Here is a 12,203-nt window from a genome sequence, read left to right as displayed (position 1 = left end):
CCCGTGCGTGAAACCTCTTTTGTGGGTTTGCTTAACAAAAACAGCCACGGGTCAAGCTGAATTTGGAGGCTCAAAAAAATCCTCTGTAGCCAATTTCTAATCTGGATCCAGACAGGTACTATTTTCGGGCAAGACCACAGCATGTGCACCAGATCCCCCCGTTCCCTGCACTGCCTGGGGCAGAGCGGGGAAGAGCCCGAGACAAATTTAGCCAATCTAACTGGGGTGAGATACCATCGTAACATACCTTATATGAGTTCTCCTTCAATGTCGTGCAGATGGAACTACTGGCTGCGGCCTTAAAAATCGCTGTCCAGTCCTCGTCCTCTAGTGTGCACTGTAAATCTGATTCCCATTTAGCCATGAATCTGGGTTTGTCTGTGTCGTCTTTGTCAGCACCGACCACGTCTCTGTATAAAGCAGAAATCAGTCCCCGCGTGTCTACCTCTCACGCAGAGCCTTTCAAAATTTGTTAACGGTGGTCTCACTGGGTGTACATTATAAAATGACCGGACCTGGAGGTACCTAATAAATTCTGTGTCGGGGATGTCCGTTTCTGACCTTAATAGTTCAAATGATTTAATCGTGTTACTACCCTCCAGGTCCTTCAACCTTCTAAACCCTAATTTGCGCCACAGCGGGAAACTCTTGCCTGCTAGTCCCGGAGCAAAATCCGGATTCCCATATAAGGGAGCCATAAGTGTATGTTGGAGGTTAGCAAGCAATTACTTTTAGACACCTCCCAGACCGAGATTGAGTTGAGCACAGAGGTTAGTGGTTTGTTAATGTCCTTTACCCGTATCCTCGGGTACCAGATTAGGTCCCTGAGCTCCAGAGGGGCGCACGCCTCCCTCTCCAGTGCCACCCACCTCCGAAGCTCCGGGTCCCCATGCCATTTCGTGATTTGGCACAATTGCGCCGCTTTGTAGTAGGACATAATGCTCGGGACAGCCAGACCCCCCACCTCCTTAGGTTTCTGCATCATTTTGGCGTTTATCCATGGTTTTTTACCCTTCCATACAAATTTTGATATCGATTTTTGAAGCCCTATGATATCCGCCTGTACCACGGGTATCAGGAGAGTTTGAAACAGGTATAAAATCCGGGGAGGATGTTAATCTTGACACTATAGATCCTACCCAACCATGAAATACCATATGCAGCCCAGTCTTGTAATTCCTTTTTTAAAGTCTTCAATAGACTAAGGTAATTTGCTTGATATAAGGAGCCTATCTTTTTTGTGATATGCACCCCTAGGTACTTTATGGATGTGGGTCGCCATTTAAACTCAAAGTTGAGTTCGATCAGCTTCTCCGTCTCTCGGGGGATGTTAAGGCTTAGTGCCTCCGACTTTGTCTGATTTATTTTGAACCCGGAGATCCGGGCAAATCGCTATAGAAGCTCGAACAAGTTAGGTAGCGAGATGAGCGGCTTAGTAAGAGTCAGAATAATATAATCTGCGTACAGAGCCACTTTATGTTCTTGCGAGTGGATTTGTACTCCAGAGATATCCGTGTTGCTGCGAATTTGGGCTGCCAGTGGTTCGATACATAATCACTATTTTAAGTGTTTCGTCGTGTTTTATTTTTATTTATATTAATAAATAAATAATAGGTCGACCCCATTTGGAGGGTTTGGCTATTTAAGCCTTCATGGTGGCCACGCTATTATTCCTAGTGTGACCTATCTTGAGTGCAATTATTAGAGGTTTTGTGATCTCTTATGATCATTTATTTGTGTGGTTTTTGCTATATTCTTTCCCCTTTGCACCAGATAAAGGTTTGTGTTGTTTGTTTATGGTGAGCGACGTGGTATTGTGTTTGTTTTTTAAAGACAGATATTACCAGTATAAGGAAAGAGGGGATAATGACTATTTACTGATCTTCACTGAAACCTGGCACGGTGCGGTTCATAAAACGAAATCTCCCCAGGAACATAAACAAAATAGAAAAACCACTAAAACAGTCCACCGTTTTCAGAAGAAAGGTCTTGAATGACAAAGGGATAAAAATGATATACTCAATGGATAAGAGGTAGGAGACGAGGCATGTAATGGACACTTTAAAATCCATTAAGGATGTAATTAAGACAAAGGAGAGTCATTTTCCCAAGAGAAAATAACGCTGCAATAAAGTGTAATTGTCACTGTAGTTGGAAAGGGGATATGAGAAAACATTTCTTATCTGAAAGACATGCATTGGATACACGGAATATCACCCCAACAGATAATTAAGGTGAATGCAGCAAAGAAAGCCCTGTGGTGAGTTACTTTGTGTTTATATTGTTGTTCACTATACTTGGATGAATATAATTTTGAGAACTTGAAAGCTGACGTGCCGCAACATCGGTGGCTAACTTTCTAAATGGGCTTCTCAGTATTTTCCCGGTTCATTTTTTTTATTGGCCTTGTTATTCATAAATATTTAGAGCAGGTTATATGGCAAATCAGGGTCTGCCACTTTCCCACACAAGATACTACGTATCAAGATGCAAGTTGGCCCTGGAGTATCTGAATTGGTTAGGAATGGGTTGAATGGTGTGGCATAGAGTTCTGAAGATGTAAGGGTTACCAGTGAAGGGTCAGGCTTCTTCCTTAGGTTTTGTTAATTACAGTACAGCTTATTTGTCAGTGGAAGTATGGTATGTTTACTTAAAGATGGTACAAAGACATACAGGATGGACACTGCGGAATAGGAGTAGTACCACAAAAATAGGAATAATAAAAATAAAATAGAAAAGTATAAACTTCACAATTTATGTGCAGGATACAGTGTACAGGCTAAAACAGGGGTGCACAAACTTTTTTGTCTACGCCCCCTTTCTCCCCGCCCCTTACCTTTTTTCCAGCGTTTTCTGACATCTCGGCGTCATTACGTCTTGTGACACAGCGTTGCCATGGCAATGTGTCACCAGATGCCGCTGGAGACAAAGTAAGGGACTTACAGAGGCATTTCATTTAAATGTTGTGGGGAAGAGCGCGGGGCCTCTGTAAGCTCCGCGCCCAAGCCAGAAAAGTTTGCGCCCCCCAGTTTGTGCATCCCTGGGATAAAAGACCAAGGGCTGTGTACAGACCGCTGTCTACAAAATAGGAAGGAAACAGATTATCTTAAAGGGTAGTTCAACCTAGTAGGCCAAACAATTTTGAAACAATGTATCAGTGTAATTGGCTTCTTGAGAAAGCTCAATCCCCCTTTAAAGTGACGGTCTAGCTAATCTGTATCTTGTGAAAAATTAACATGCTTTTCCCATCTCCAGAAACACTAAATTCAGGCAGATCAGCTACTTATGTGTGTGTGTTTCACTAATGATGGCACCATAGTTGGGGTGACCAGATGTCCCGGTTTAGCCGGGACAGTCCCGTTTTTTTAATGCCTGTTCCACATTCTTTAAAATGTCCCGTTTTTTTGTGGCTGTCCCGGATTTGACAATCAGAGCAGGGGGGGGCAGCAGAGAGCAAGAATGCAGGAGCAGAGCAGGGGCCGGTCTGACTGTAGATGCAGAGGGTGGGGGCAGGGTTAGAGGCAGAGTGTGGGGGCGAGGTTAGAGGCAGTGTGGGGGCGGGGTTAGAGGCAGAGGAGCCCCAGCAGTGAGATAGTGGGAGCTTCAGTGTCTGCTGCCAGGGCTCAAATGGCTCCCCCCCATGTTTCACAGCGGCAGGTAGGGACCAGAACGGATACACACACACACACACACACACACATACAGGGGAGAGACAGCATGGGGGGGGGGAGGCAGCATGGGGGGGGAGAGAGGCAGCATGGGGGGAGGGAGAGGGAGCCAGCATGGGGGGGGGAAGGAGAGAGAGGCAGCATGGGGGGGGGAGAGGCAGCATGGGGTGGGGGGCTCAAATGGCTCCCTCCCCCCATGTTTCACAGAGGCAGGTAGGGACCAGAACGGATACACACACATACAGGGGAGAGACAGCATGGGGGGGGGGGGAGAGGCAGCATGGCGGGGGGGAGAGAGGCAGCATGGGGGGGTGGAGAGAGAGCCAGAATGTGGGTGGAAGGAGAGAGAGGCAGCATGGGGGGGGGCAGAGAGGTAGCATGGGGGGGAGGAGAGGCAGCATGGAAAGAGAGGAGAGAGGCAGAATGGGGGGGAGAGGAGAGAGGCAGAATGGGGGGGGAGGAGAGAGGCAGCATGGGGGGGGGCAGAGAGGCAGCATGGGGGGGAGGAGAGGCAGCATGGAAAGAGAGGAGAGAGGCAGCACACACAGAGAATGGGGGAGAGAGATGCACACACAGAATGGGGGATACACACAGAGAATCGGGGAGAGAGACGCACACACAGAGAATGGGGGAAAGAGAGAGAGAGAGAGAAAAAGAGAGAGAGAGACACACACAGAATGAGAGAGAGAGACACACAGAGAATGGGGGAGAGACACACACACCGAGAATGGGGGAGAGACACACACAGAGAATGGGGGAGACACACACACACAGAATGGGGGAGAGAGAGAATGGGGAGAGAGACAGAATGGGAAGGGTGGAATGAGAATGGGAAGGGTGGAACGATAATGGAGTGATGTTGCTTGGTATGAGGATGGGGGGGAACGAAAATGGAGGGTTGGGGGGAACGACAATGGAGGGATGGGGGGGGAGAGAGAATGGTGTGTGTAAGGCTGCATCCATAGGACTGCAGCCGTGCGGAGGAAAGCGGGTGCTTTCCCTGGCCTTAGACCGCACGCCGTCCGGGGCGTGTCGGGGGGGGATGTGACGTCACAGAGCTGGTTCGCCCTCATTGGACAAACCGCTCACGTGACCGTCCCTGCGCTCCCATGAGCGCGAAAATCTAAAATTTGTCTAAGACCTACACTTCCGCACGCTTGCGGAAGCGTGCACGAGCCCCTACTAAAGCCGCTCTCATTGCAGCTGCAGGGGCTCATTGAGAAGTGTCAACGCGCCTCAGCACGGGTCAGCGCCTAAGCAACTCAACCCCCTTATAACGCTGTGCTTGGGGTCCAAAGAATCACTATGCGTTATAAGCGGATCGCATTAGAAATAATGTACAATTGTATGCATTGTACAATAAAGTATTTAAGACACCAATAATCGTGTTGTAAGGTATTCATAAATACGAAAATTGGGAGCCACGCTTGCGTCGCGTTATAAGCGGATTCGCGTTATAACAGGGTTGAGCTGTATAAGATAAAACCTTGTTTTGTAATGAACATTCTGAACATTTAAAAAAATGTACAAAATTCTTCTAGTTCTCAGATTTATTTTTAAATGCTGTCAGTCAGCTACATTTAAAGATAAGCAGATAGTAAAGCTGTGTAAAGAAAGATATTGCTAGCATGGGGGAAAACAATGGTGATCCCTATTCACTGGTCATGATTAAAGTCTGGCAGTGTGTGCAGTACTAGAAGTCAAACATAATGGTATAGAATGGAAAGCGGAACAAAAATGTACTTGGTAAATGGTGGCAAATAGAGATGGGTCAACCAGTCCAAATCCGGTAACTAGTCCAAATCCGTTAACCAGTCCAAATCCGTTAACCAGTCCAAATTCGTTAACCAGTCCAAATCCGTTAACCAGTCCAAATTCGTTAACAAGTCCAAATTCGTTAACCAGTCCAAATCCATTATCCAGTCCAAATCCGTTTTCCGGAATTCCCTGTTTTTTTAAGACCAAATCCGTCCCCCCCTACCAAAATCTGTCTGCGGATTGGGTAATAAAAAAATTAATTGAATTCGATACGGGTGGATTTTTAAGAATTCGCACTCAGGTTCCATATTGAATCCGAAAGTCGCAGTGCGGTTTATTAATCTGCCATGTGGATGTCAGCGATCGTACAGAAAATCAGAAAAAAGGCGGATCGCCCTTCTTGAGACCGATTAGCGTAAAATCCGCCGACCAAAAGAACCGGCCGATCCGAGATAAATCCAAATCATAAATAAATAAAAAAATGTGCCCATCTCTAGTGGCAAATGAGATGCATCAGGGATGCGCAAAGTGGGGGCGTGCCCCTTCGTGGGGCGCAAGATTATTTTGGGGGTGGGTGCGGACTTCACCTACCTTTCCACCGCGCCACGGCAACGCAGCATCAAATGACGCCGCGGGGTCTTGTGACATGTGCGTCGCCATAGCAACACATGCCAAATGATGCCGCGGGGGTCACATGACATCGGGTCACAGGTCATGATGTCACATGACCCCCCCCCCCCGTGAATCATATTGGGTAAGGGGGCGGTGAGCATAGGGGCTGGCAGGCGGGGTGGGGGCGCAGCACAGAAAGTTTGCGTGCCCCTGCGATACATAATAAAGAATTTCAGGTACATTACGGATTTAATTGAGATAAAGGTGACCTTTATTTCTCAGAAGAAAAGAAACCCTGCAATGAAATGCAAATTGCAGAGTTGTGGAACTGGAATGTAAAAACCTCTCTGAAAGGGTACGAGACGCAGGAAATATAACCTTACACAGCAGCAACAAAAAAAAGGGGTCGTTTTCTTTGGCCTCTATTCCATATCCCGCGAAGCTCTCTCCGTGTCAGACAGATGAATGAAGTTCAGAGGTTTCCTGTTTCTATTTTTACATTGTCCAAATGTAACGTTGGGGAGCCTTAAAGCTGCACTAAATTGAAGCAACATCTATGAAGGACTTTCTTTTTAGATCAATCAAACGGAGGCCACTCAATATTCAAGAGATTTGCATAGAGTCCATGTAAATAATCACAGATTTATTTTAATATGAGAAAAAGTACATTGCCTGCAATCTTTTTTTTTTAACATTGCCCATATCTTATGGCAACGCACTCACTTAGCACAGTTTATGATATTTTCAATCAACAGCACAAGTACTGTATGATTTACGTAACAATTAGCATTACTGGGTTATTATCATGATAAAATGCAGCCATTAAGCCGGCCCATACCTGTAAATACTGTAGTTACATAAGGCCACTCTGGTAATGTATGTAATGGTGAATTCTCTACCAGCGCACACTGTTCTATTACTGACACTTTATTAAACTCCATAAAAATGAAGAGTAATATTTTTATTCTAAAAGAAGATTTCAAATTAGATTTGCCATTTTTATATAACCCTTGGGTCAAAGCAATTATTGGTGACACACGTGTTTTATAATTGAAATCATTTATATGAGCTTGATTTTAAATAAAGTGTATTTCTCTTCATAATGAGATTTGAATGTTGATGGTTGTAGTGTTTAAGGGTTATTTTACTGTAACCCTGCTTCCCCCCTTCCCCCAGACTCTACGGTGGTGTCTAGGGTGCATGAGGGCAGATTACATGCGGTGTGGTGCGTACCTGTGAGGAACAGGAGGGGTGGTAGCCTCCATGATCTCTAAGTGGTGCAGCGCCTCCATCTTCTATACTCCCAGGAATATGGGACAGGACCGGTATAGAAGAACCCCTTGGGTCCCAGGGTAGTACTTTCCAAGTCACACACAGTCTTTGATAATAACGAATAGTCTCTTTTATTGACAGAGCAGCAATCTCCCAACGATAGTGGCTTCCAGCAGCCGCAACAACAATAGCCAAGACGGGTTATTACGCCGCTCGCCTTCACCCCAGATAATTCCTCCTCTCCTTCCATCCAAGTCTCTCCTCCGGCAGGATGGTCTGAGCTAGGGCTTCAATACCCCGTGGCCCACCCCGAGGTTAGCCTCGCGGTGGGTCTTGGATTCTCCCCATCACCCCTGGAAGTGGGGTGAGGGCATTGGTCCACCAAGTCTATAATTCTATCAGCTCTACTAAAGGACGCTGAATCTTTCCACTCCTCTCTCTCTCTATGCTCCTGCACTCTGCGCAGGGGAGACCGTAGTCTCCTCCAACTCCTCAGACCAATCCGCAGGATTCTTTGACTCATGGCATACTAACTGAACTGCATACTCCCGGCATAACTAACCGGCAACTCCAGACTCTCGGTATCACTAGCAACTCTAACTCTACTCACCGGAGTTGGCTGCTAAATATAGAGCTAGCCTCGCCCCTCGTGATGTCAGCAGAGCCTACCCTCTTGCTCACCTGCAGCAGAGTCCAGGCCTGCGTCTACCACTCAGGATAGGGCTATGAAGGGGGAAAACCCATGATGATTACTGGTGCCTGATCTTAACAGGACTTACCACAGCAGAAGGAAGATAGGTATAGCCTGTGCTGTTTACAGGGGGCTACATTACCAAAGTCTGCTGGCAGTGATCTGGAGCCAAGAAAGTGCACCAAATCTCTGAGGAAAAAACATTGCATTTGAAACCAATGACATTTTCATTATTGGTAAATCTGGTGCTGTGTTTTCGCCCTCATTGGGTGAACCACCGGTGGGGGCGTGGCCACGCCTTCGTCGCAAGTTTTAAACTCAATTTCATTGAGTTTAAAAAAAAATTGCAGTACGGCGCGGCTGCACCTTCAGCGTGAAGGTGCGTACTGGGCCCTTCCCCATTGAGGGGCGGTGCTTACACTCACAATGCACGCCGCGCCGTGCGCCGTGGCAGTGGCTGGGACCACAGCTTTAGAAGCTCGGAGACTTTGATAAATTACCCCCTGTGTGTGTTCGCAGTGACGTTTGGTTGCTGCAGAAGAACATACTGTAGAACAAAAACCCTGGTGTAAAGAATAATGGGCCAACCTTTTATTAAATCACATTGGGAACATGTCAGCAGCACTCCCGCTTAGCAATCCCCCCTTTTGAAGTGAAACTTCTTTGCGCGCACCTACCACACAAGAACATTTCCCTGGCAGTAAATGGACTTCATGGTGACGGAAGTGACGTCACTGCTGGCAGAAGAGGCCATCAGCGACGTCAGTGTTGCCAGCTTGCAACAGCACCAGTCACCGGAGAGGAGGAAGGCAGCGCAAGAAAGCTCCTGCATCACGTGAGCCAACACGAAGCCGCACCGAATGATGTCACAGCTTCCTATTGGCCCACAGGACACCGGAGCTTTGAAAAGCAGCCCTAATGTGAACACTGAAACTCAGCCGGAGTGGTTACCGACACCTCTTATGGAAGTATGTATCTATGGAACCAGGGGGTCCCCAGAAATGAAATGAATGGGGTTCAGCCTTGGAGACCCCCTGCTTCAATCCTGTGTAAAAAAAATAAATGTTAAAAAAAAAAAAAAAAAAGCGCTTAGATTGCCTCGTACAATAATGTTGCAGCTTCCTATTGGTCCAAGATTGGGCAGCCATTTTGTTTCCTGTAGAGAGAGATTTAAACCCTATATCTTCACCAGTAAGTATATCAGAAACCATGGGGTCCCCAGAGAAGAACATACAGTTGCGGCCGCCCTGAGTCTAAATCGGCCGCCACCGCGGGCTTTTTTTTTTTTTAGTTTCGGCGCGTGCGGCGCTTTCATTCTTCAGCGCCATTAGCGCTGAACGGAGATGCGGCTGGCGCGCGGCCAAGTTCGGGTGCTACAGGTAACAGCCCCGAACAATTCCGGGTAAGCTTTAGAATAAGCTTAGCCGCAACAGTAGCGGGGTTCAGCTCCAGGAGAGCCCTGTATAGAGGGGTGACATGAGTAGGGGGGATTGCGGCTATATGCAATTTTGGCATTTGGACAACTTTATAGAATAAGCTTACATAGATAATTACAATTGCCTGATAATGATAACAACAAAGTCTCTTATCATGTTATTCATGAGTTCACTAGCTGAACATTTCCTTTAGTATTGTTTCCATTATATTACTTACAGGTTCTCCCGTGGCTCCTGGGGGACCCATTGATCCAGGCAAACCATCTGGTCCCTAAATAAATTGAGTGAGATGAAAGAAGTTGTAGTTTAAAGTCATTTCTACACATTGGGGTCATTTATTAATGGCTCTCAGCTGCAAACATGGGGCCAAAACAGTGCAAAATACCACCCTACATTTATCACAGGGCCCCTATCCACTGGTTTCTTTTTGCCCCATTTTTGCATTATGGAGCTTTTTTCTTAAGACAAATGTGGTGCAATTCTATCTACACGTGCGAGTAAAGAGACTAACTCATTAGATTGTGAGCTCTTCGGGGCAGGGTCTCCGTTTCCAAAATGTTACTTTAATGTCTGAAGCACTTCTCCCCTTTATGTGTTATTTGTATTATTTGTTACAGTATTTATATGATTGTCACGTGTATTACGGCTGTGAAGCGCTGTGTACATTAATGGCGCTATATAAATAAAGATATACAGTAGAGGCAACTCTTATTCGAACAAAAACCAGTGGCAATTCCCCAAAAAACACCCAGGTACATTCTGAATACATGCCTTAAACTTTCCTTAAACTAGCCCCAGCATTTCTGCATTGATTAATGGCCTATCAGATTAACAGCGGGGGTCCCTGGCAGTCCCATTCAAACTGAATTGGACTGCCAGGGATCCCTGCTGTGTTAATCCTATCTATCGTTAGTCAATGCAGAAATACCTTAAATGTGCCTCAAACTAGCTTGTGACCTTGGGCAGTTTATCTTCCTGTGCCTCAGGTACCAAAAACAGATTGTAAGCATTGTGCACAGGCACGGCGTCATTAACAATCCTTATGTGCTGCGTACCTCGCACTATACTGTAATTGTGAAGCGCTTTGAGTCCCATTGGGAGAAAAGCGCTAGATGAAATAAAGTTATTATAATAATAATAATTATTATTATTAATAAAAACTCTGCTGCTGTAGTTTGCAGAATGGATGCAGGTGGTTGGAAGGGAGCAATGGTTGCAGAGCCAGCTTTTTGATGCCATGACAACTTATCCTGATATATAATACAACAAGCTTTCCAATGATCATTAGTAAACTTACGGGTGGTCCTTGTGTACCAGGCGATCCAATGAAACCAGGCATCCCCGGATTACCCTACATGAGAAAGCAGTTCAGTTAGTACGTCAGGTGCAGCTGATATACTGTAGGAGTAATAAAAAGGTCATGGACGAATTCCAACCTCCCTATTTTATTTAGAAGGGGTCGGGTTGCATTATGCACAGCTGATCATAACAGAGATGACCATTGCTGGGGAATGTTTGTTTATTTTTTTTTATTTAAATACGGTATAAAGCTGGAATTATATAAATGGATGATCAAGTGTAGAATGTTTCACAGCAAATTAATTAAATACTTGTAATGTGTAAAATTCAATTAATTAAAGTAGAAGTAAAACCCTCACTCAGCTTCTGTGTGGATCAGAGGGCAGGTGCACCTCTGGGGTGAATGATATAATAACAAACTAAGCAAGAAAAGAATCCCAGTAATAAGCACTCCCTGAAATATAGTGAATGGATCTAACAGGATATAACTTTTAATTACAGCTACATAAAACTACCTTACAACTTATGTAGGTGTAATTAAAAGTTATATCTTAGTGTAACATTCATTAATTATATGGCACTGTGCTAATTACTGGGATTCTTTCCTTGCTTCGTTCATAAAATCCAATTACTCTTCTTGGTGAAAAATACACTTGATATGTACAGTATATCAAGGCAAAAGCAGTGAAATACGGGGGCAAAACATTTTATCAAAGAAACAAATCATGTTCATTTGAAAGGGATGTTTCTTTGATAAATTTGGGGAAGCTTTTCACTAAACACTTATTTAACCCATGTACTGCTGTAGTAATATTTACTGCCTCCGTTGCCGCAGACCGTCAGGCTCAAACACGCAGCGGTTTGCAGCATCGAAAAGCAGTGCATTCTGCGCAGGATTAAAGCAGTGTTAATTGTCCCGGGCACGGCAGTCTGTAATAGCTGCGCGGAGGAGTCCCACAGAGAAGCTGTCTCTCTCTGCATCTCCCTGAGCAGCTGTTACAGTGATGATCGGATGTTTTATTACATTTATTTTGCTTCCGAAAATATAGACCTCGGTAGGGGTTGCCAGTAGCCACAGTGGCTGGGGTTTAAAGCTCCCGCATCACGTCACATGGGCCAAACCGGAGTGGCTACCGGTGCCCCCTACGGAATTCTGTGTCTCCGTAAGCAAGGGGTCCCCGGAGCTGAAATGAATGGAGTTCACCGCTGCTTCCGTGCAGTATATAAAAATATTAAAAGACCGTAAACCATTAAACATACATTACCCCCTTCATTACCTTAGTGGCTAACCACTAAGGTAATAAGGTTGTAAACCCCTTCCTCTACGCCCTCAGGAGGCCGACCCCCATCACCCACCCTCTCTACCCCCAAACTCCCACCACCACCACACACAGTAAGGGGCAATAGCCCTATTATCCAAATACGGCTATTAGCCCTTTTAGCCATTCAAATATAAATTATTGTACA

At 45.6% G+C, this 12,203-nt stretch overlaps 1 protein-coding gene across 1 annotated transcript in view; it reads right to left on the bottom strand.

Annotated features, from left to right (window-relative positions):
* COL22A1 (collagen type XXII alpha 1 chain) overlaps nt 1-12,203 on the bottom strand; it is a 515,441-nt gene that overhangs the window by 37,769 nt on the left and 465,469 nt on the right. Inside the window, exons 49-50 of the mRNA XM_075581796.1 lie at nt 10,735-10,788; nt 9,655-9,708 (exon numbers count right to left, since the gene is read on the bottom strand). Coding sequence (XP_075437911.1) covers nt 9,655-9,708; nt 10,735-10,788 — 108 coding nt within the window. The remainder of the gene's footprint in view (nt 1-9,654; nt 9,709-10,734; nt 10,789-12,203) is intronic.

This window comes from Ascaphus truei, chromosome 2 (assembly GCF_040206685.1).
Source record: "Ascaphus truei isolate aAscTru1 chromosome 2, aAscTru1.hap1, whole genome shotgun sequence".
In the NCBI taxonomy this organism is placed as follows: Eukaryota; Metazoa; Chordata; class Amphibia; order Anura; family Ascaphidae; genus Ascaphus; species Ascaphus truei.
This window is presented reverse-complemented; position numbering and strand designations above follow the sequence as displayed.